This window comes from Scyliorhinus canicula, chromosome 12, assembly GCF_902713615.1.
Source record: "Scyliorhinus canicula chromosome 12, sScyCan1.1, whole genome shotgun sequence".
NCBI classification, from domain to species: Eukaryota; Metazoa; Chordata; class Chondrichthyes; order Carcharhiniformes; family Scyliorhinidae; genus Scyliorhinus; species Scyliorhinus canicula.
This window is the reverse complement of record NC_052157.1, coordinates 154,863,789-154,888,048: the sequence shown is the minus strand read 5'-3', so window position 1 is coordinate 154,888,048 and position 24,260 is coordinate 154,863,789. Positions and strand designations below refer to the sequence as shown.

The following is a 24,260-nucleotide window of genomic DNA, read 5'->3' as shown; positions in this document are numbered from 1 at the left end:
GAGCGAGTAAGGGGATGGATCCAGGAGCCAGAAGCTGAGTGGGTGCGTGCGGAGGAGGCCTCCTGCATGGGAACCTCCCTCCGGGCCCTCGCCACGGCAGCACTCCCATCCCCACCCAAAAAACACTCCAGCAGCCCAGTGGTGACAGCCACCCTCCAATCCTGGAACCAACTGCGGCAGCAACTTGGCCTGACCAAAATGTCGAACAGGGCTCCCATCTGCAACAACCATAGGTTCAAACCAGCACTGACCGACGCCACCTTCAAAAGGTGGAGGCAGGACGGGGGGACACTGACAGTCAGGGACCTATACACGGACGACAGGATCGCAACACTGGACGAACTGACAGAGAAATTTCAGCTAGCTGGGGGGAACGAGCTACGGTACCTGCAGCTCAAAAACTTCCTACGAAAGGAGACAAGGACGTACCCACAACCGCCACGACAGACACTACTGGAAGACCTACTGGACGCAAGTATCCTAGAGAAAGGGAACTGTAGTGACATGTATGACCGACTGGTAGATAGGGACGACACCGTACTGGACGCAACAAGGAGGAAATGGGAGGACGACCTGGGGATGGAGATCGGGTGGGGACTCTGGAGCGAAGCACTGCATAGGGTCAACTCCACCTCCACGTGCGCAAGGCTCAGCCTGACGCAACTAAAAGTGGTACATAGAGCCCACTTAACAAGAACCCGTATGAGTAGGTTCTTCCCGGAGGTGGAAGACAGATGTGAACGGTGCCAAAGAGGCCCGGCCAACCACGCCCACATGTTCTGGTCTTGCCCCAGACTCGTGGAGTACTGGACAGCCTTCTTCGAGGTAATGTCCAAAGTGGTGGGAGTGAGGGTGGAGCCATGCCCGATAGTGGCGGTCTTCGGGGTTTCAGAACAGCCAGATCTATTCCTGGGGAGGAGGGCGGATGCCCTTGCCTTTGCCTCCCTGATCGCCCGCCGTAGAATCCTGTTTGGCTGGCGGTCAGCAGCTCCGCCCAGAGCTGCGGACTGGCTGTCCGACCTCTCGGAATCTCTCCAAATGGAGAAAATCAAATTTGCCATCCGAGGGTCGGACGACGGCTTCCACAGAACGTGGGAGCCATTCATGCAACTGTTCCGGGACCTATTTGTGGCCAATGTACAAGAGGAAGAATAGTCGGGGGAAGGTAGCGGATGGGGGGGGGGGCTACAGGTTCGTTACGGGGGTTCGATGGCTAGCTAAGGCCCAAAACCAAGCTAAATAAACATGTTGAGGGGGGGGGGGGGCGCAGTTACTACTACGAAGATGCTTACCTGTAAATATGTATGTTAATTTTTGCGTGTTTGTTTTTGTTTGTTTTTTTTTGTTTGTTTCTCTCTCCTAACAATTTGTAATTTGTTCAATATAAAATACGAAAACTGAATAAAAACATTTATAAAAAAAAAAAATAATAATAATCTTTATTGTCACAAGTAGGCTTACATCAACACTGCAATGAAGTTACTGTGAAAAGCCACGAGTCGCCACATTCTGGTGCCTGTTCGGGTAGACGGAGGGAGAATTTAGAATGTCCAATCCACCTAACAAGCACGTCTTTGGACTGTGGGAGGAAACCGGAGCACCCGAAGGAAACCCACGGGGGAGAACGTGCAGCCTCCGCACAGACAGTGACCCAAGCTCAGAATCGAACCTGGGAGCCTGGCGCTGTGAAGCCATGGTGCTAACCACTGTGCTGCCATGCTGCCCTCAGTGGAGCAAGCTGCGGGCCAAGTATCACCCCAGGGGCTTGAGCGCCTGGTTAACACTACAGTGTTCCGAGGGTGCGCTGCACTGTCCGAGGTGGCAGCTTTCGAATAAGGCCGAGCCTGCCTTCTTGGTGGGACATAGCAGAGTCCACGTCTCCATTTGCAGAAAAGCAGCGGTCCCCCGCTCAACATCACTTAAGCGAAGCGTCGAGCCATTTCTTTCACCGCCGTTTGTGAGATCTTGCGCTCTCCAAATTGGCTGCCGGGTTTCCCCACATTACAACAATGGCTGAACTCCAAACGTAGGCCGCATGTACTTCGAGAACGGCTTGAAGTCACGAAATGTACCACATACGTGAGACGTAAACAAAGTGCTGGAAATTCTCAGCCGGCCTGGCAGTATCTGTGGAGGGAGAAACAGTGTTTTATTTTTTAAATAAATTTAGAGTACCCAATTATTTATTTTTCCAATTAAGGGGCAATTTAGCGTGGCCAATCCACCTACCCTGCACATCTTTGGGTTGTGGGGGTCAAACCCACGCAGACACGGGGAGAAGGTGTAAACTCCACACGGACAGTGACCCAGGGCCGGGATTCGAACCCGGGTCCTCAGCGCCGCAGTCACAGTGCTAACCACCGTGCCGCCCTCGGAGAAACAGTGTTACCATTTCGAGACCACATAACTCTTCGTCATAGCTTTGTGTTGAGATCTCTCCACAGATCCTGCCACACCCGCTGACTTTTCCAGCATTGCCTGTTTTTATTTCTGATTGCCAGCGTCTGCAGTAATTTTCTTCTCCAAAATGCAAGCTGGTTAAATATTATTGTTGTTGATACGGACGAATATACATACTGACGGCAGAATTAGGAGGGTGGGGGGGGCCACTCGGCCCCTCCAGTCTGCTCCGCCATTCAATAAGATCACGGCTGATCTGATGTGACCTCCACCTCTTGCCTGCCCCCGATAACATTTTTAAGAATCTATCTCACTCGGCCTTGAAATCATTTAAAGACGTTGCTTCCACTGCCTTTCTGTGGAAGTGATTTCCAGAGACTCAAGACCCTCTGTGGGGAAACATTTCTCCTCATCTCTGTCCTAAATGAGCCACCCCCTTATTTTTAAACAGTGGCTTCTAGTTCTATATTCGCCCATAAGAGGAAACATCTGCTCCACTGCACCGTTCATGGGATGCAAGTCTCGCTGGCTAGGCAGGCATTTATTGCCCATCCCTAATTGCCTCTTGAGCTGTAGTTCCATGCGTTGCACATCCACAGTGCTGTCAGAGAGGGAGAATGGTGCAGATGGTGGTGACCCCCCCATGCTTCTGCCGCCCTTTTCCTCCTACATTGGGGTCACGGGTTTGGAAGATGCTGTTCCAGGAAACATGGCAAGTTGCTCAAGTGCCGCTTGTCGATAATGCAAATAGTTGCCGCTATGTGCCACTAGTGGAGTTGTGAAAGTTTAATTTGATGGATGGTGTTGAGCTTCTTGTCGTTGGAGCTGCAATCACTCGGGTACGATTGAGGAAATTGTCATGTTTTATATTTTTTGCAGATAATATTATTAAAACCTGAGTGAAGATGCATACAGACAGTATGCCTGCTAAAGCTGTGATTAAGGGGTCATAACAGTGAGATAATCATTGATTTTGCTTGTGAAGTGTTCTGCGGATGGAATACTGTTCACGTTTGAAAGACAACTGGGATGTAGATCATTTATGAGGGCTATTATGTTTGGTCCTTTATAAACAGGTTATGGGACATCTTGCGGGAGATGACAGAAAAATGTCTTATGCTTTTGATACAGATGAATTAATTAAGGGTAGTCTGAAAAAATTAGCACTTCCTAGGATTTTAACCTGACCAGAGGTATCACAGTTTTGGTTCTGAAAGGTTCTCTCTCCAAAGATTATACAGGGAAAAGTAGAAACCTTATTGTTAACTTAATTCGTGAGTGGCATTTGAACTGTGTTTGTTTTGTTTAATTGGAATATAGAGGCAGGTTTAGGAAGTCAAGTTTTGCCTTCTTTCACTTAAGAACTGTTGTAACTGTTAACTGTAAAGCTATTTCTTTGTTGCGAATATGGTTAATTCTATGTTTAATTTAAAGTTTGTATGAACATAAAAGATACCTATGGATCAGTGTTATCATTCCTGTGGTGCATTAACATTTCCTCTCAGTTTTGCAAATTGCAAATAGTTGGGTTCTCATCCGGGATCTTATTACAGGCAAGTGGAAAGTATTCAATCATTCTCCTGACTTGCGCCTTGTAGGTGGACATGCTTTGGGGAGTCAGGAGTTACTCCCTGCAGATTTCCCAACTTGCTCTTGTAACCACAGTATTTACACGGCTGGACCAGTTCAGTTTCTGATCAATGGTAACCCCTCCCCAGGATGTTGATGTTGGAGGATTCGGCAATCCATCAAATGTCAAAAAGTGGCCCTTCGGCCCATGGTGTCTGCGCCAGCCACCAAGGGAGATGGTTAGATACTCTCTTGCTGGAGGCGGACTTGTCCTGTTTCCCAGTACTAAGATGATGTGGCTTTATATGAACAAGGAGTCAATAAGGAACACCATATACCGCTCAGCAGTTCCAAATCTGCCGTTAGCTTGATACTATGAAACATGTAACAGAACCCATTGTTTGCACAGTTCACATTCCCATTGTACCATTGAGTAGTATACCACGGGGGCGCAGTAACAGGCTTCCTGACAGAACACCTACCTACTGCCACCTCTCTGGCTAAGCTTCTCCTCTTAGGGTTGTTGATACCTCACTTTCTAAAAAATAAATTTGGAGTAGCCAATCCCTTTTTCCCCCCCAATGCAGTGACAATTTAGTGAGGCCAATCCACCTACCGCATCTTTGGGTTGTGGGGTTGAGAACCACGCAGACACGGGGAGAATGTGCAAACTCCAGGCGGACAGTGACCTGGGACCGGGGTCAAACCCGGGTCCTCGGCACCGTGAGGCAGCAGTGTTAACCACTGAGCCACCGTGCGGCCCCCTGTTGATCCCTCACCTGCCCCAGTTGCCAGCTGTTCACCTGCCTGCCTTGCTGAAGATCTGGATGGAGAAGATCATCAGACAGAAGAGAACCCAATCCATTGCACTTCCACCAGGATTCTCCTGACTGAGAGCAGGGTGAGGAATCCTGGTTGGTTCTAAACCTGGGGCAGGGGTCGGGACTGGGGGCCCTATTCCAGCTCTGGATGAGATCACACAGCTCAGCACAGGCCAGGAATCCAACATAACGCCTATTATCAGTTACATGGGAGTAGACACCGGCACAGAATTCCTGTGCTTAATAGTAGGGGGAGGAACACCATACCTCTCTTAGCTTCTGCTTGTTTTATTTTCCAGATAGTCTTGTGGATCTCAAAGTTGTAGTTATCAGGCAGCACTCGCCCAGCCTCCTGTAGCTCTGTGTCATTGAGGATTTCTTCCGGAATCTGATTTGCCACTCGACGACGAGAACCTAAAACCAAAGAGGGAGCGGGTGAAAACAGACAGTTACTGCTGTGTTGATCAACCTTCTATCGTCAGCCCCAGTGAATCAGTTCCAAGTATTTAGTGAGCAGCTTTGTTGTATGCTAATGAAAGGTCTATCTTGCTCAGTTAACCCCTGGTCTGTGGCATTTCCACACCAAACCCGCTGATTGATGCCGTCAGTGTTTAGCGTGCATCCTTATTTAGCACACGTCATGGGGACATCTCTCTCCAGTCCTTTCTGCACAGTCACGTCTTTCACTGCTGCTGACTGAGGGACATGGGGAAACTATCTATTCTGTGGCCCCTGCATTTTTATGCCCACTTTGTAAACCAGCCTGGTAACACAACACAGCCTTCTCCCCCCCCCCCCCCCCCCCGCTCCTCAACACAGCCTTCTCTCCCCCCGCTCCTCAACGGAGTACCGGGGAGCATTGCTGTGTCACTCTATCTGTCCCCTATGCCCCATGGCTATCACTGCCCCAACGTAGCCTACCTGCCAATTGGTGATACTTTCCTGAAAGGTCATCTGACAGCAAAAAACAATTGTATGGCAAGAGCATGTGGGCCTGGGGTCCGAGGTGCAGGTCACAGAGCATTCCAGCCACAGTGTGAATGCCAGCGAGCTCCACCAATAGGTTAACCGGCACACTTTCTATCATTCGCCACTCTGAACAGCTAGCTCAACTCCACGTGAGCAGGCAACGTGCCAGCGTGACCGACAAACACATAATCCTGTCGCCCTCCGTTCCCCTCAGAAATCTCCCGCGGTGCCTCACCCCGGGATCAGCTGTGGCTCAGTGGGTAGCACTCTGACTCAGAAGGCTGTGGGTTCAAGTCCCGCTCACGGACCTGAGCGCATAACCCAGGCTGACACTGGTAGTGTCCGGGGGGGGGGGGGGGGGGGGGGGCACCTTTGTGGTGAGACATTAAAACCAAGGCCCTGCCTGCCCTCTCAAGCGAATGCGATCAAAAACCCATCACACTACTTCAAAAGTCAGGGGAAGGTCCTCTGCGGTCACCCTGCCCAGTATTTATCATTCAAACAACATGATTAAAAACTAGCTGCTCATTGACACGTTGCTGTGTGTGGAATCTTGCTGTGTCGAAATTGGCTGCACCGTTTCATACATTACAACGGCGACTACATTTCAAAATGTACGTCATTGGCTGTGAAGCGTTTTGGGACATCTTGCGGGCCTGAAAGTGTTTTCTTTGAAACGTAACCATTATTTGAGTTGTTTATGGAGGCAGCACTGAAAGAAAGCTTTGCATTCAAATAGCGCCTGTCATGATGTCAGGATGCCCCAAAGTGCTTTACGGCCAATGAAGTGTTGAAATGTAAAAAGCGTGGCAGCCAATTGACACACAGCAAGCCCTGACATACAGCAACGTGATAACAACCAGGCGATTTGTTTTCGTGGTGTGAGGGATAAATATTGGCCAGGGTACTTGGATGGTCTCCCCCAGTCTTCTTTAAAATAGTCCCACAGCCCGTTTTACGTCCACCTTGGGGGCCCCCCGATGGAGATCCCGGTCCAACCTCTCCTCCGAAAGTGCAGCACTCCCTCGGTGCAGCACAGGAGCCAGAGTCAGGAATTTTGTGCTCAAGTCTCTGGAGCGAGACTTGAACCCACAACCTCCTGACTCGAAGGCGACAGTGCTGCCCGCTGAACTGCGGTTGGCACACGAGGCGCGGCAGGTGGCACAGAGCAAAGCTCCGCAAACAGAAACCAGATGAACGATCAGTTGATCTGTTTTTTGATGGTGTCTGGGAGGGCGGTGGGGGAAAAGGGGACATTGGCCAGGACAATGGGAGAACTCACTGTTCTTTCCTGGTCTGTGCCAGGAGATCTGCAACGCAAGCCACTGAAAGACGGGGTAGGCAGGGTATTGGTTCAGAGTCTAATTCGGAGGTAACTGAGTTATAAAATGAGCTTAGCCTCAGTGCTCTGGTTTCCTCCCACAGACCAAAGATGTGCAGGTTAGGTGGATTGGCCACACTAAATTGCCCTTAGTGTCCAAAAAGGTTAGATTAGGTGCGGTTACTGGGAAAGTGTGGGCTTTGGTAGGGTGTTCTTGCCAAGGGTCAGTGCAGACTCCATGGACTGAATGGCCTCCTTCTGTATTGTAAATCCTATGATAACAGTACGAATGCAGCTTGCGACCCACATTCCTGAGAAAACAGACTGCCTCATCCTTCCCTGGTGCAGTACGACAATGCGATAATACACATAAGCCTCAGACCACTGATCGGAACAAGAGCAGGAACCTACCCATACCATGGGGAAAGTCTGCAGTCTGCGCTTTATTTTTTAAAATAAATTTAAAGTGGCCAATTGGGTTTTTTCCCCCACTTAAAAAGGCAATTTAGTGTGGCCAATCCACCTACCCTGCACATCTTTGGGTTGTGGGGGTGAGACCCACGCTGACACAGGGAGAATGTGCAAACTCCACACGGACAATGACCCAGGGCCGGGATCGAACCCGGGTCCTCGGCACTGCGAGGCAGCAGTGCTAACCACTGTGCCACCTTGCCACCCTGCAGTCTGCTCTTCAATTGCCCTTAATACATAATTCAGATTATTGGATAATCCCAAATTTAAGCACTTAAAACTTTAAGAAACTTAAAACTTTAAGAAATGCAAGCGGCACGGCAACATACTAGAGAGGTTTGGAATATCACATCATTTGAACTAAAAGCAACTACTACAAGTTGACTGCTGTGTGCACAGCCTCAGTACACACTGCTTTCACTTCCTTTACAGAGGATAGTTTTTGCACCTCATGCACACAACAGACTTTCAACCATCCGATTTCTATCCCTTTCTCGCTGTGCACATTCACCAATGCAAATCCTGCCATTGTTTATTGCAACACATCAATTTAACACCTTAACTGACAAGAGACACCAAGATTCTGCAGAACCGCCAATCCAAAGTATCATAAATAAAACAGTGTTCTTTCAGAATCATTTCTTTTTCAAAGTTTCTTTTTCCCTTCTTGGAAGTTAAGGAGGAAGAGCAGCTCTATCCTTTGCACCTCAGTGGATCACCCAGGTAGGGAGACTGGAAGTTTCAAACAGGCACCGAGAAGGGGCAGTGAAATGGGACAAAGCTCTCAGACGGCCCCACAACTGACGGTGGGTCAACCCACAACTGACGGTGGGTCAACCCCCACCCCCCCACCCCGTGAGCAGAAACTACCATTTGCGAAACATCGTTTTCTCAACTGCTTAACCACAGCAGAGATTCAAAATCAAAACCTCGCGCAAAGGACTTCACAAGAAATGAATTAGTTATAAACTCTTAGCATTGTGCAGGAAAGCACGACCACTAATTTGCACACAGCAAGGTTCCACAGTGAGCGGGGAAACGGAGAGAACCCCCCTGTGCTTTCTTCGAATGTTGCCATGTGATCTTCTACACTCACCAGAACAGGCACAGGATAACAAACACTAGCAGGAGACGACCACGCGGTCCACGGAGCCTGCTCCGCATTTCAATACAAACATAGCTGATCGTGGAATCTCAACAGTGCAGAAGGCCATTCCGCGACCCCCTGAAAGAATACCCTACCCGGGCCCACTCCCCCACCTCATCCCTGTAACCCCATCTAACCTATGGGTCAATTATATTATGGCCAATCCACCTACCCTGCACATCTTTGGGTTGTGGGGGGTGGGAGCCACACAGACACGGGGAGAATGTGCAAACTCCACACGGGCAGTGACCCGGGGCCGGGATCGAACCTGGGTCCTCGGCGCCGTGAGACAACAGTGCTAACCACTGCGCCACCCTTCCCTCAAATTTGAACATCACGGGGCAGCACGGTGGCCTAGTGGTTAGCACAACCGCCTCACGGCGCTGAGGTCCCAGGTTCGATCCCGGCTCTGGGTCACTGTCCGTGTGGAGTTTGCACATTCTCCCCGTGTCTGCGTGGGTTTCGCCCCCACAACCCAAAAAAGTGCAAGCTAGGTGGATTGGCCATGCTAAATTGCCCCTTAATTGGAAAAATGATTGGGTACACTAAATTTATAAAAAAAAAAAAAAAAAAAATTTGAACATCACAATAACAACTTATACTTGTACAGCAGCTCGACATTACAAAATTTCAACTGTACTTTATTTGCTGTAAAGCACTTCGACAAGCCCCATCCACGGTGATGGAAAGTGCAAGATAAATGAAAAACATTACCAAAAACATGACATCAAACCACACAAGGCGATATTAGGGCAGATGGCCAAGAGGTCAAAGAGGTAGGTTTAAATTAACATCTTAAAGGAAGAGAAAGGGAAGTAATGGAGACAGAAAGGAAGAGAGAGAGAGAGAGAGAGGTAGAAACAGGAAGGGAGAAAGAAGGGTAGAGACAGAAAGGAAGAGAAAGAGTAGAGATAGAAAGGAAGAGAGAGGTAAAGACAGGAAGATAAGAAAGAGGTAGAAAGACAAAGGGAGAGGCAGAAAGTAAGAGAGAGGGAGAGAGAGACAGAAAGCAAGAGGGAGAGAAAGGAAGAGAGAGAGAGAGAGAGAATGAGAAAGATAAAAGAGAGGGAGAGACTGAAAGTAAGAGAGAGGCAGAGACATGAGAGACAGAAAGTAAGAGAGAGAGGTATAGAGACAGAAAGGGGGTGGAAAGAGAGAGAGAGAGAGAGACACACACACACACACATATAGAGAGAGAAAGGTTTGTGGGGGGGAACTGCAGAGCTTACAGCTCAGGCAGCTGAAGACACAATCACCGATGGTGGAGCGATTACCAGTGTGGAATGTGTAAGAGTGGAACTGGAGTTCTGCTGTTAGGAAAGGGAAAATGCTGGAAAATCTCAGCAAGTCTGGCAGCAGCTAGCTTTGACAAAGAGTCACCGGGCTCGAAACGTTAGCTCTTTTCTCTCCCTACAGATGCTGCTAGACTTGCTGAGAATTTCCAGCATTTTCCCTTTCGTTTCAGATTCCAGCATCCACAGTAATTTAGGGGCTGGGTGAGGTAACAGAGGCACGGAAAGGCAAGGCTACAGAGGGAGTTCAAAGCAAGGATGACGATGTTAACATTTAGCCAGCCGTCAATGTCGGTCAGATCAGGTGGTGGGTGAACATAGAGAAAATAGGAGGTAATTTGGCCATTCGAGCCTGCTACACCATTTAGTCATTAGATTTGTTGCAAGTAAGCACAGACAGCAAGGTTTTGGATAGGTTTAACATTCTGGAGGATGGGAGGGCTGCTCAGGAGGTTCATTGGCATGGTCATGTCTAGAGATCACAAAGACATGGAGGACGGTTTTAGCAACAGTAGAGCGAGGCAGGAGCAGAGTCAGGTCAAGTTATCGAGCTGGAAATAGGTGGATAGGTGGCAGGAAGCAAATCTCAGGAAACATTTTAACAGCAAGGTGGCAAACTGTCTGGTTCAGCTTCGAGGCTGCCGGAGAGATTATCAGGTCAATCCTGTTTTGGGAGCTGGCTGTGTGGAAACTCACAGCCTCTATTCAGACAACAGTGACTACACTTCAAAACTGTAACAAGCTCTGGGATATCCTGCCGATGTGAAAACTGCCAGATAGATATGAAGCAATTTTTATGTAGTCCTTGAGAGAAGTCTAAATATATTGCATCAAGTCGAGACTGTAACAATTAACATAACGTTACACCATCACCCCCCTGCCCTCACCCCGTCCCACAGACCCCACCCCCAATTTCAATCTCTCTGACTGTTACCCCGTCTCTCTCTCACAGGGTAAGATGTTAGCCTGGCTTTACCCCTCCGACAGAGGACACAGACTGAGATGTCACCCCCTGTCTCAATGCCTCTCAGTCAGAGGGACACAATGTGTTGTGGGGGGTGGGGGGGGGGGGACCAGGCTGTGGTTACCCCCTGTCTCCCTCTCTGTGTGTCAGGGGCCCAGGCTGTGGTTACCCCCTGTCTCTCTCTCTCTGTGTCAGGGGGCCCAGGCTGTGGTTACCCCCTGTCTCTCTCTCTCTCTCTCTTGTCAGGGGGCCTAGGCTGTGGTTACCCCCTATCTCTCTCTCTCTCTGTGTCAGGGGGCCCAGGCTGTGGTTACCCCCTGTCTCTCTCTCTGTCAGGGGGCCTAGGCTGTGGTTACCCCCTGTCTCTCTCTCTCTGTGTCAGGGGGCCCAGGTTGTGGTTACCCCCTGTCACTCTCTCTCTCTCTCTGTCTGTCAGGGGGCCTAGGCTGTGGTTACCCCCTGTCTCTCTCTCTCTGTGTCAGGGGGCCCAGGCTGTGGTTACCCCCTGTCTCTCTCTCTCTCTCTCTCTGTCTGTGTGTCAGGGGGCCCAGGCTGTGGTTACCCCCTGTCTCTCTCTCTCTGTCAGGGGGTCCAGGCTGGGAGGTTACCCCCTGTCTCCCCCTCTCTGTGTCGGGGGCCCAGGCTGTGGTTACCCCCTGTCTCTCTCTCTCTGTCAGGGGTCCAGGCTGTGGTTACCCCCTGTCTCCCCCTCTCTGTGTCGGGGGCCCAGGCTGTGGTTACCCCTGTCCCTCCCTCCCTCTCTCTCTCTCTGTCTGTCAGGGGGGCCTAGGCTGTGGTTACACCCTGTCTCTCTCTCTCTCTCTGTGTCAGGGGGCCCAGGCTGTCGTTACCCCCTGTCTCTCTCTCTCTCTGTCTGTCAGGGGGCCTAGGCTGTGGTTACCCCCTGTCTCTCTCTCTCTCTGTCAGGGGGCCTAGGCTGTGGTTACCCCCTGTCTCTCTCTCTCTGTGTCAGGGGGCCCAGGCTGTGGTTACCCCCTGTCTCTCTCTCTCTCTCTCTGTCAGGGGGCCCAGGCTGTGGTTACCCCCTGTCTCTCTCTCTCTCTGTGTCAGGGGGCCCAGGCTGTGGTTACCCCCTGTCTCTCTCTCTCTCTGTCAGGGGTCCAGGCTGTGGCTACCCCCTGTCTCTCTCTATCTGTGTCAGGGGGCCCAGGCTGTGGTTACCCCCTGTCTCTCTCTCTCTCTGTGTCAGGGGTCCAGGCTGTGGCTACTCCCTGTCTCTCTCTCTCTGTGTCAGGGGGCCCAGGCTGTGGCTACCCCCTGTCTCTCTCTCTGTGTCGGGGGCCCAGGCTGTGGTTACCCCCCGTCTCTCTCTCTCTCTCTCTCTGTCAGGGGGCCCAGGCTGTGGTTACCCCCTCTCTCTCTCTCTCTGTCAGGGGCCCAGGCTGTGGTTACCCCCTGTCTCTCTCTCTCTCTCTCTGTCAGGGGGCCCAGGCTGTGGTTACCCCCTGTCTCTCTCTCTCTCTCTGTCAGGGGCCCAGGCTGTGGTTACCCCCTGTCTCTCTCTCTCTCTCTCTCTGTCAGGGGGCCCAGGCTGTGGTTACCCCCTGTCTCTCTCTCTCTCTGTCAGGGGCCCAGGCTGTGGTTACCCCCTGTCTCTCTCTCTCTCTGTGTGTCAGGGGCCCAGGCTGTGGCTACCCCCTGTCTCTCTCTCGCTCGGTGTCAGGGGCCCAGGCTGTGGTTACCCCCTGTCTCTCTCTCTCTCTCTCTGTCAGGGGGCCCAGGCTGTGGTTACCCCCTGTCTCTCTCTCTCTCTCTCTGTCAGGGGCCCAGGCTGTGGTTACCCCCTGTCTCTCTCTCTCTGTCAGGGGGCCCAGGCTGTGGTTACCCCCTGTCTCTCTCTCTCTCTGTGTCAGGGGCCCAGGCTGTGGTTACCCCCTGTCTCTCTCTCTCTCTCTGTTTCGGGGGCCCAGGCTGCGGTTACCCCCTGTCTCTCTCTCTGTGTCAGGGGCCCAGGCTGTGGTTACCCCCTGTCTCTCTCTCTCTCTCTCTGTGTCAGGGGCCCAGGCTGTGGTTACCCCCTGTCTCTCTCTCTCTGTGTCAGGGGGCCCAGGCTGTGGCTACCCCCTGTCTCTCTCTCTCTCTGTGTCAGGGGGCCCAGGCTGTGGTTACCCCCTGTCTCTCTCTCTCTCTCTCGGTGTCAGGGGGCCCAGGCTGTGGTTACCCCCTGTCTCTCTCTGTCAGGGGGCCCAGGCTGTGGTTACTCCCTGTCTCTCTCTCTCTCGGTGTCGGGGGCCCAGGCTGTGGTTACCCCCTGTCTCTCACTCTCTCTGTGTCAGGGGGCCCAGGCTGTGGTTACCCCCTGTCTCTCTCTATCTGTGTCAGGGGGCCCAGGCTGTGGCTACCCCCTGTCTCTCTCTCTCTCGGTGTCGGGGGCCCAGGCTGTGGTTACCCCCTGTCTCTCTCTCTCTCTGTGTCAGGGGGCCCAGGCTGTGGCTACCCCCTGTCTCTCTCTCTCTCGGTGTCGGGGGCCCAGGCTGTGGTTACCCCCTGTCTCTCTCTCTCTCTGTGTCAGGGGGCCCAGGCTGTGGCTACCCCCTGTCTCTCTCTCTCTCGGTGTCGGGGGCCCAGGCTGTGGTTACCCCCTGTCTCTCTCTCTCTCTCTGTCAGGGGGCCCAGGCTGTGGTTACCCCCTGTCTCTCTCTGTGTCAGGGGGCCCAGGCTGTGGCTACCCCTGTCTCTCTCTCTCTCTCTGTCCAGTCGCACCTGCGGCTCTGCCTTTGCTGGTGGTGCCCGTGGGGAGCAGCTGCTCCCCGCTCCGGCCCGCGGCCTGCTCCCCGGCGGGATCCCCGCTCCGGCCCGCGGCCTGCTCCCCGGCGGGATCCCCGCTCCGGCCCGCGGCCTGCTCCCCGGCGGGATCCCCGCTCCGGCCCGCGGCCTGCTCCCCGGCGGGATCCCCGCTCCGGCCCGCGGCCTGCTCCCCGGCGGGATCCCCGCTCCGGCCCGCGGCCTGCTCCCCGGCGGGATCCCCGCTCCGGCCCGCGGCCTGCTCCCCGGCTCCGCTCAGCCGCCGCTCCGCCATCCGCAAAACAAACCCACGTGGGCCGCAAAAAGACAACTGAAATCGCACCGGAGCGGCTCGATTCAGAGAGAGCAATCAAACCCCGAGAGCATGGATGGGATTGAGTGCCTGATGGAGGTAGGGGATGAGGGAGGGAGGGGAATGATGAGGGAGGGAGGGGAATGATGAGGGAGGGAGGGGAATGATGAGGGAGGGAGGGGAATGATGAGGGAGGGAGGGGAATGATGAGGGAGGGAGGGAGGGGAATGATGAGGGAGGGAGGGAGGGGAATGATGAGGGAGGGAGGGAGGGGAATGATGAGGGAGGGAGGGAGGGGAATGATGAGGGAGGGAGGGAGGGGAATGATGAGGGAGGGAGGGAGGGGAATGATGAGGGAGGGAGGGGAATGATGAGGGAGGGAGGGGAATGATGAGGGAGGGAGGGAATGAGGGAGGAAAATAATGGAGAGGGTTACATTGAGGCAGACAAATAATGAGGAAGGGTAACATTGAGGAAGTGAATAATGAGGGAGAGTAATATTGAGGAAGGGGATAATGAGGGAGGGGAAATGAGGGAGAGTAATATTGAGGAAGGGGATAATGAGGGAGTGGAGGGTGAGAAGTATTGTGTAAAGGAAATAATGAGGGAGGGAAATATTAAGGAAAGGGAGAATGAGGGAGGGAATATTGAAGGGGAGAGCGATATTGAGTGGGTTGATATTGGGGGGATATTGTTGGAGGGAGATATTAAGGGAAGCTGATATGAGGGCTGGGATATTGAGGGAATAGGACATTGAGGAAAGGAGATTGTTCTGTTCTTTGTTGTTGCCACAAAGAGAAAGAATCAGGTGGCACACCTCACACAGGATACAACGGTCAACCCCACAGAAGCCCATAAAACACTCCTTTGACAACATTGGTGAAACACGTGACATTAATTCTGATACATAACTAGGGTATTGAGCAGGTGAAATAATAATGAAAGGGAATATAGAGGGAGGGAGATAATGATCAAGTGAGATATTGAGGGAGGGACGGCAGCACAGTGGTCCCAGTTTCGATTCCCAGCTTGGGTCGCTGTCTGTGCAGAGTCTGCAGGTTCTCCCCGTGTCTGCGTGGGTTTCCTCCGGGTGCTCCAGTTTCCTCCCACAGTCCAAAGATATGCGGGTTAGGTGGATTGGCCATGATAAATTGCCTTTAGCGTCCAAAAGGTTAGGTGGGGTTCCTGGGTTACGATGATAAGCTAGAGGTGTGGGCTTGGGTAGAGTGCTCATTCCAAGGGCTGGTGCAGACTCGATGGGCTGCATGGCCTCCTTCTGCACTGTAAATTCTATGATGATATGATATTGATTATCTCGGCAGTAACATCTCTCGACACTCTGGTATGTAGATCATCAGGTCCAAGGGATTTATGTACTTTAAGTCCATTAGTGCCCCTTGCAGTCTTTTTCCTAATAATATCTTTGGTGGTGCAGTGGTTAGCACTGCTGCCTAACAGCGCCGAGGTCCCAGGTTCGATCCCGGCTCTGGGTCACTGTCCGTGTGAAGTTTGCACATTCTCCCCGTGCCTGTGTGGGTTTAATCCCACAACCCAAAGATGTGCAGAGTAGATAGATTGGCCACGCTAAAATTGCCCCTTAAATGGAAAAAATTGAGTATTCTAAATTTATAAAAATATATATGAATATCTTGCAGCTCTTTGTTTACACTAGCCCTTTGATTCTCTATATTGTTTATAAATTCAGAATACCTAATTTTTTTTCCCAATTAAGGGGCAATTTAGCCTGGCCAATCCATCTACCCTGCACATCTTTGGGTTGTGGGGGCGAAACCCGCGCAGACACGGGGAGAATGTGCAAACTCCACACGGACAGTGACCCGGGGCTGGGATCTATTATAACCTGTCTGCTTACCAGTGGCTGGGGACTACTAATGGCAATCTCGCAATCCTTAGGGAGTATGAGCTTCCCCAATGAGGGGGGGGGGGGGGGGGGGGGGGGGGGGAGAAATCATTAGCAGAATCCCTGCATAAATAGAGCTGGCCAGTATGGAACTGCGGCTGCATTGGGTGAGTGGGCTCAGCGGGGGCTCAGCGGGGCAGGGCGGGGTGGGGGGGGGGAAGAGACATGTCCAATGTCGGCGCGCCACAAGATTTATAGGCGGCGCACCAGACGGCAGGTGGGTTACGGCAGCCTGCAAGCCCCTCGTTTCTCTGACAACTCTCTGCTACCGCTGTTGGAGGTGGTGACAGCCAGAAGGGACATCTTCATGCCCAAGGTTGGAAGGAGGAAGCCAGCCCACCTCACGAAGAAGGCCTGGGCCAAGGTGGGCATCTGAGACCAACAGGGCTGTCCTGGCCCAGCGTTCCTGGATCCAGAGGACTGCTGGAGACCAGGACCATGCTGAGTCCGAGGAGGATGATGAAGCTCTGAAGTCGTCAGTGGAGGTGGATATGTCCAGCGGGAGGTCTGGCGGAAATCCCTGTGAGTCAGCGTGCCATGGTATCTATCATGGAGGATCCCCTGTGGAGGATGAGCGCTGAGTTGACCCTTAGCTCGGGGTGCACAGCCTCATCCATTGAGAGAATGGTGACTCCCATGGACAGGCAACTCCAGGAACGGAATGAGGGGACCTGGGGTTGTGGTCAGACCTGCAAGCCCTCCCACAGGCACTGACCTCAAGAAGTCACTGTCAGTGTGGGAGAAGGATGCAACAACAACCATCTCTCTGATGGGGGGCCCATCCTTCATTGGCAAGCAGCAAGGTGAGGACTCACCTCAACAATGACGGATGGGCTGGCTGTCACCTCTGGGGCCTCCTCTCACGGTGCCCTGGACAAGGGCAACAACTCCTCCGCCTCTCTGCCTGTCACCATGCCATCCTCTGAGTGCGGCGACTGAAGAGTGCCCAGCCATGTCGCTGAGCGAACCCTCCCAGGCGGTGCCTGCTCAGGCCTCAACGGCTAGAGGACACCCATCAAAGGCATCCACGTCAAGGAGGCATCAGCAACCTGCCTGTCATGCCATTGACAGCGATCGGGGTGGGGGATCCTAGATGTAGCACCTGCAAACATAACCTGAAGACATAGCGAGCACAACCAGGGATATACACAAGGTGCTATGTTTTCTTTCCCTCACACTGTATACTGTTGGAGATCCAACTGAATATTTCTGCTTTGTTTTATGTTATTGTTCTCACCATAAATTATTTATTGCTCACAAGCCATCAGTGTCCTGTGTACTCAAATATTTTCAGCTTTATAAATGTCTGTGGATAGATATCTGGGAGGTCGACTTTTATTATTAACCAATTGGACTCTTGGAGTAGTTAAGTGTGAGGTGTCTGAGATTGGGGTGATGCCCATGGACTCTGGGAGGACAGGACATGCCAGCCTAGCCGAAAAAGTGCTGAGTCAGGGCTTCCTTGCTGGTCCTGCCTCCCCGACGGCCCCTGATTTCAGTCCCTTCGTACTCACCTTCTGGCTGTCCAGGAACTGGATCGAGTCAATGTCGGTGTCCGCATCTGAGGCAGTTCCAGTATCAGCATATTCTTAGACCATAAGATCATAACGTGTAGGAGCAGAATTAGGCCATTCGGTCCATTGAGTCCGCCCCACCATTCGATCAGGGCTGAAATGTTTCTCATCCCTCTTCTCCCCAGAATCAAGAAATCCCCTTATTTTTTTTTTATTTTTTTTTTATAAATTTAGTATACCCAATTCATTTTTTTTTTTTTTCCAATTAAGGGGCAATTTAGCATGTTCAATCCACCTACCTTTGCACATCTTTGGGTTGTGGGGGTGAAACCCACGCAAACACGGGGAGAATGTGCAAACTCCACACGGACAGTGACCCAGAGCCGGGATTGAACCTGGGACCTCGGCGCCGTGAGGCAGCAGGGCTAACCCACTGCGCCACCGTGCTGCCCAGAAATCCCCTTATTAATCAAGAACGCCAGATTCATTCTTGACGTGCTGTTACCTACAGGGCTACAGACCAAGAGCTGGAAGGTGGAATGAGAATAGTTCTTTTTTAGAACATAAGAACTAGGAGCAGGAGTGGGCAATTTAGCCTCTAGAATCTGCTCCACCGTTCAACGTGATCATAGCTGATCTCATCCTGGCCTCAACTCCACCATCCTGCCCATTCTCCATAACCCTTCAACCAAATACTCATTTAAAATTTGTCTAACTCCTCCTTAAATTTACTCACTGTCCCAGCACCCCCCGCATTGTGGGGTAGCGAATTCCACAGATCCACAACCCTTTGGGAGAAGTAGTTTCTCCTCATCTCTGTTTTACATTTGCTACCTCTTATTATGAATCACCCACAAGACGAGCATCTGCTCCACGTCCACTTTATCCAGATCTTTTATCACCTATAACTCAATTTGATCTCCCCTTATTCTTCTAAACTCAAGACAGTATAGGTCAAAACGACTCATTCTCTCTTCATAAGGCAAACCCCTCATCTGTGGTCTCAGAGGTTCATCCCGGAGAGAACAAGATTGTGCAGACAACGATGATGAGCGACACTCGCTCAGGTGGATACTGCAGGGTTCTCCCGAATCAGTCCGGGCATTGGCCCCTAATCTTCAGCAGCCCAATGGTCCTCTCACACCGCCTGCCTTGTGGATATATGGCAGGGGTTGTGTGTCTCCTCTGCCTCTGTCCTGGGCGCCTGGCGGACGTCATCAGCCAACCTTTCAACGGATATCCCTTGTCACCAATCAACTGCCCGCCATGGTGATCTGGAGCAGCAAAGAACCTTCGCACTTGCGAGCGCCACTGTATGAAGGCATCATGGGAGCTGCCTGGGTACATGGCACAGATCTGCAGGATCTGGGTCCTGTGGTCACAGACTATCTGAAAGTTCACAGAGTGGAAAACCCTTCCGGTTCACAGAGGTGTCTGACTGGCACCTTGCTGACCACCTGGGTGCAGTTGATGGCACCTTGGCTGAGGGGAAGCCCAGCAATTGTGGCAAAGCCTCTGAGCTGCTCAGCCTGGCCTACCGGGTCCATCCTGAAATGAAGGGATGTTCCCGGCTGCTTGAACATCAGTCACCAGCTTCGCACAGCTTTGTGCAGCTGACTGCGAGAGTCCACCAAAATCACCCGCTGCTCCCTGGAATGATCCGGAGGCATAAAGGTTCAGTGCCACAGTGACCTTCAGAGACATGGGGTGTTGGGTGCCCACCCACACAATGGGAGGCTATCTCCAGGCCAACCTTCTCCCCGTGTCTGCGTGGGTTTCCTCCGGGTGCTTCAGTTTCCTCACACATTCCAAAGATGTGCGGGTTAGGTGGGGTGGCCATGATAAATTGCCCCTTAGTGTCCAAAAGGTTAGGTGAGGTTACTGGGGTACAGGGATAGGGTCGGGGCGTGGGCCTAAGTAGGGTGCTCTTTTGGCGGGTCATAGAATTTACAGTACAGAAGGAGGCCATTCGGCCCATCGAATCTGCAACGGTTCTTTGAAAGAGCACCCTGCCCAAGCCCACATCTCCACCCTATCCCCATCATCCAGTAACCCCACCCAACACTAAGGGCAATTTTGGACACTACGGGCAATTTAGCATGGCCAATCCACCTAACCTGCACATCTTTGGACTGTGGGAGGAAACCCACGCACACACGGGGAGAACATGCAGACTCAGCACAGACAGAGACCCAAGCCGGGAATCGAACCTGGGACCTTGGAGCTGTGAAGCAGTTGTGCTAATCACTATGCTGCCTACGGGTCGGTGCTGACTTGATGGGCTGAATGGCCTCCTTCTGCACTGCAGTGATTCTATAACAAGCAATGTCCTGTAAGCGCCACACCATGATGAACCCAATGCAGGAAAAAACCCTCTCCAGGCACAAAACACCACAACATCACCCCCCAGAACTCCCAGAAACGCTGAACTCAAAAAGCAGTCTTTGCTCCACCCCTCTTCTATCCCACCCTTGATTGAAAAAAGTTCAAAACCGGTTGGTCTGCCTGTCCATGTTGCCTATGCGATGAGCTTAAAATCGGACGGACACCGGTCAGCTGGGGAGATAATCCCCTTAACTAGCTTCATGATTGTTGGCGGGTGCACTGCCAGTCTGTACCCGCTGACCGAGATATTGTGCGAGCGTTCAATGACATTGGGATCCAGGTGTCATCTCGCGCTACGTAACGCTCTTCTGTTCTCTGCCCTTGGACTTAACCTTGAGAACTAAGATCGTTGCTCAGTACAGGACTAATAACCTCTTTAATCAGCACCCCACCACCGTCTCCCTCCTTCCTGTCCTTCTCGCGAGTCACATACCCTTGGATATTCAGGTCCCAGCCTTGGGTAACTTATAGCCACATCTGTGTACCGGCTATCAGCTCATACAGATGAATCTCTACTTGAGCTGACAATTTGTCTGTTTTACTGTGTGTGCTGGGGGCATTCAGATAGAGAGCCATCAATTCAGTTGTTTTACTGCTTTTTTAAACTTGGGTCCTATCCGCTGGCACACTCTGAAGTTTGCAGTCGCTGTCTCTTCCTGCCACACTCTGATTGTCATCACTTCTTGCTACCTTGATCTGTTGCCTCGTCAGTTGCCTTTAATTTACTCAACCTTCCCCCACAATGATCCCTTTCCCCTTTTAATGAGTTTAAAGCCCTCTCTATTTTTAAATTAAGGGGCAATTTAGCGTGGCCAATCCACCTGAACTGCACATCTTTGCGTTGTGGGAGTGAGACCCACATAGACACGGGGAGAATGTGCAAACTCCACACGGACAGTGACCCAGGGCCGGGATCGAACCCGGGTCCTCAGCGCCGTGAGGCAGCAGTGCTGGGGAGAGCACTTACAAAGAGAATACGGGAAGACATTGAAGGGAGAGGGCGGCACGGTGGCGCAGTGGTTAGCACTGTTGCCTCACGACGCTGAGGACCCGGGTTCGATCTCGCGGGTCTCCGGAGAATCTTGCGAGGCGCAAAGGCTGTCAGGAGGCCTCTCCCGGGATTCTCTGGCTGCGTTGTGCTCTCCCTTGAGCGCAACACGGCCGGCGAATCGCCCCCACTGTCTTTTGCCACCCAATCTTTCTCCAGTGGCTACTCTGGGAATGTAGGGCAGCTGGGAAGTGGGACATCTGGGCCCTATGTTTATAGCTTTGTTCTTAGCCTGGGCCCCCAGCACTCACCAACGTTGTTTCAGTTGATTTTTGTTAATAGTTTTTCCACCCGGGAGCTGTGTGACCTCCTCCATGCCCCCCGCAGTGCCAGGTGCACCATCATCTGGCAAAGATGGTCTCCCTGGTTAGCCGGAGTCTTTGGTGGCACATGCAGTCCGGCAGGTCCTCGATGGACAGGACATTTCCTCATGCGGCGCCTCCTTCACACCTCCTCCTCGGCCTATTGGACGGCCGACACTCGAGCCTCACCGGCTGGACCCTGCTCTTCTGGGGCAGGCTCCTCTTTGTCGGGCCCTCCCCGAGCAGGCCCTGTGCCTCCAGTCTCCGTGCGTCCATAACGGCAGCAGGGGTCAGGTAGATAGGGAGCATTCCTGGCTACACTCCGAAATCCATTCTCTGCAGAGGGGGAAAAGAGGAGACATGTCAGCAAGATGAATATTCCCTTTGCCCGTCCCGATCCAACAGGCTACACGGTGACCGTGAGTTGCACTTCAACCCCGTCCTCCACATTTTCCCCCCAAACCCCACCCCCACCCCTCAGCCGTCCCCCCTGATATGTGGCGTCCCACACTGCACCCCTGTCCCCATCAGTGAGTGGCCGGACCTGTGACGTGAGGAGCCTCTATCCTCACCACCCGTCACCGTCAACAGGGGTACCGTTAGCTGCCACAACCCGTGTCAGCGGAAGGCTCTGTGGCCCCCTGCCCTGTCTCCCCAGTGGGGTCTATCGTGGGTCTCCTCACTGGGTGGGCCGTGTGTTATCCTGCCAGCAGGGTGGCCACCTGGTTGTGTGTGGGGCGGGGGGGGGGTGGGGGGGTCACCGTGTGCCACCAATCACCACCACGTTCAGAGGCTTGTGTCTGGGCAGCTCCTACAGTTGGGGGTGAGGCAGGGAAGTGTGTGTCTGCTGGGAGCTTTGATGTGGAGATGCCGGCGTTGGACTGGGGTGAGCACAGTAAGAAGTCTTACAACACCAGGTTAAAGTCCAACAGGTTTGATTCAAACACGAGCTTTCGGAGCGCAACTCCTTCACCTGACTTCTTACTGTGCTGGGAGCTTAGCTGCAGTGTGATGTGGGTCCTGGGTGTGACACACAGGTTGTTACAACCTGTCCGGGGGCAGGGTGGATGGGAGCAGGGGCGCGGTGGGCAGGCAGGGCTTGGAGGCAGCTGCTGGTCCTGAGGGGTGGGCTGGCTGATAGTGTGACTGGTGAGGCCTCTGCCCTGAGAGGGGCAGTGTGCCAGGGAGGGTGCCAAAGGCCACGGTGCATGTGCCCTTTGTTTGGGGTGAGCTCTGCTATTCCCCTGCTTCCCCTGCAGGGGGGCTGAGCTTCTATATGAGTGAACTGAGGAGTGGCAGCACCTGGTGAGTCACTGACTGAGCTTGGCCACGCCCATCCCGTCGATGGGTCAGCCGGGGTCTGAGGGTTTCCAGAGGGGCGGCCTGGGTGGGATCCCAAATGACCAGAGGCTCTGTGAGCATTTACAGGACACCGTGAACACTCAGCACAGACAACAGCCAGGGGCCTGTAACTTGTCCCAAATGGGTGTGTTTAAAACAAATACTGCAGCAATGGCTGTCTGTGCCAGGCCACCCCCAGCTCGAGGGGGGGCACCCCGAGTCCACGGAGCAATCACCAAGTGACGGGAATGGCACAGTGGTTAGTACTGTTGCCTCACAGCACCAGCGGGTTCAATTCCGGCCTCGGGTGACTGTCTGTGCGGAGTCTGCACGTCCTCCCCGTGTGCGCGCGGGTTTCCTCCGGGTGCTCCGGTTTCCTCCCACAGGCCAAAGATGTGCAGGTGAGGCGGATTGGCCGTGATCAATTGCCCCTTAGTGTCCTGCCAGCCTCCCCCCAGCAAGCGGTACAATTTTTAACCCCTCTCCTCCCCCTGAGCAGCCATGGTGCCCAGTCCCTGTTTGTAAACCGTCCGCGTGACATCTGCCTGAGAGGGACTGAGCTCACGCAGACCCGGAGCAGACTGGGCTAATCACATTCAAAATGAACGCAAATGCCGGTTTTGCGCGCAGCCGTAAATCTCGTTCTCAGCACCAGCGAGAGATCGGAGCATGGCGCCCGAATCCATGCAGGGTGCGGACCTCGGTTTTGGCCAGATGCCAGATACTCCCCTTCCCCCCGAGTGCGGTTCGTGTTTCTGGAGTCGCTAGACGGAGAATTGTGCCCAGTGTATGTGAGCTTTTTGCCATAAATAAATGGTCCCATACGCCTAATGTCATTAAATGAACCCACCCTTATGTGAGCTTGGTGCTGTTCATATTATATAAACACGGCAGTGACTTGTGCCCGAACCAACATAGATAGAATTTACAGTGCAGAAGGAGGCCATTTGGCCCATCGAGTCTGCACCGGCTCTTGGAAAGAGCACCCTACCCCCTACCCAAGGTCAACACCTCCACCCTATCCCCACAACTCATTAACCCCACCCAACACTAAGGGCAATTCTGGACACTAAGGGCAATTTATCACGGCCAATCCACCTAACCCGCACATCTTTGGACTGTGGGATGAAACCGGAGCACCCGGAGGAAACCCACGCACACACGGGGAGGATGTGCAGACTCCGCACAGACAGTGACCCAAGCCGGAATCGAACCTGGGACTCTGGAGCTGTGAAGCGATTGTGCTATCCACAATGCTATCGTGCTGCCCATGGGTAAATTGGAGTACCTGGCCATCGGCACATTGCTGTTTCTGGGATCTTGCTGTGTCCAGAATTTCCTCCACTACAATAGTCACAGCACACTTCTAAATAATTTAATTGGCGGTAAATCACTTGGGGTGTAGGTCACAGAACGGGTAGTCCACAAACCTGGACCAATGCTCCGGGGTCGAACCTCACTACACTAGATGGTTAAATTTGAATTGAAAAATAAACCAGAGGTCATGAAAGGTGCTGAGAAAATGCTCGACCTTCTTTTGTCTTTGAAAGTTGAGTGATCGGCCATTCAAAATTCAACAAGCTTGTAGAATATAAGGAGTTTCCCCGCTCAAAGAGAAGCTGGTAGCTGGAAAGTCCCCTGGGAAGAACAGTTTTGAAATCTTGGAGAAGCGATGCGGTTATTAGAAAATCTCAAAACAAACATATTGATATTCCTGATTGACAGGAGTAACACAGT

General features: G+C 52.6%; 1 protein-coding gene across 3 annotated transcripts in view; it reads right to left on the bottom strand.

The window, feature by feature from the left end:
- The window catches only part of dph1 (diphthamide biosynthesis 1), a 737,117-nt gene extending 715,893 nt beyond the window's left edge, over nt 1-21,224 (bottom strand). Inside the window, exons 1-2 of one of the 3 annotated variants that reach the window (XM_038814609.1) lie at nt 21,132-21,224; nt 5,058-5,204 (exon numbers count right to left, since the gene is read on the bottom strand). Coding sequence is in view for 2 of the 3 variants with exons in the window: in XM_038814607.1 (XP_038670535.1) it covers nt 5,058-5,204; nt 13,679-13,994 (463 nt within the window). In the remaining variant the exon portion in view is untranslated. Of the gene's footprint in view, nt 1-5,057; nt 5,205-13,678; nt 14,112-21,131 lie in introns of those variants that run through there. The other 2 variants (XM_038814607.1, XM_038814606.1) reach the window with 2 other exon arrangements.
- Between the last annotated feature and the right edge of the window lie 3,036 nt (nt 21,225-24,260).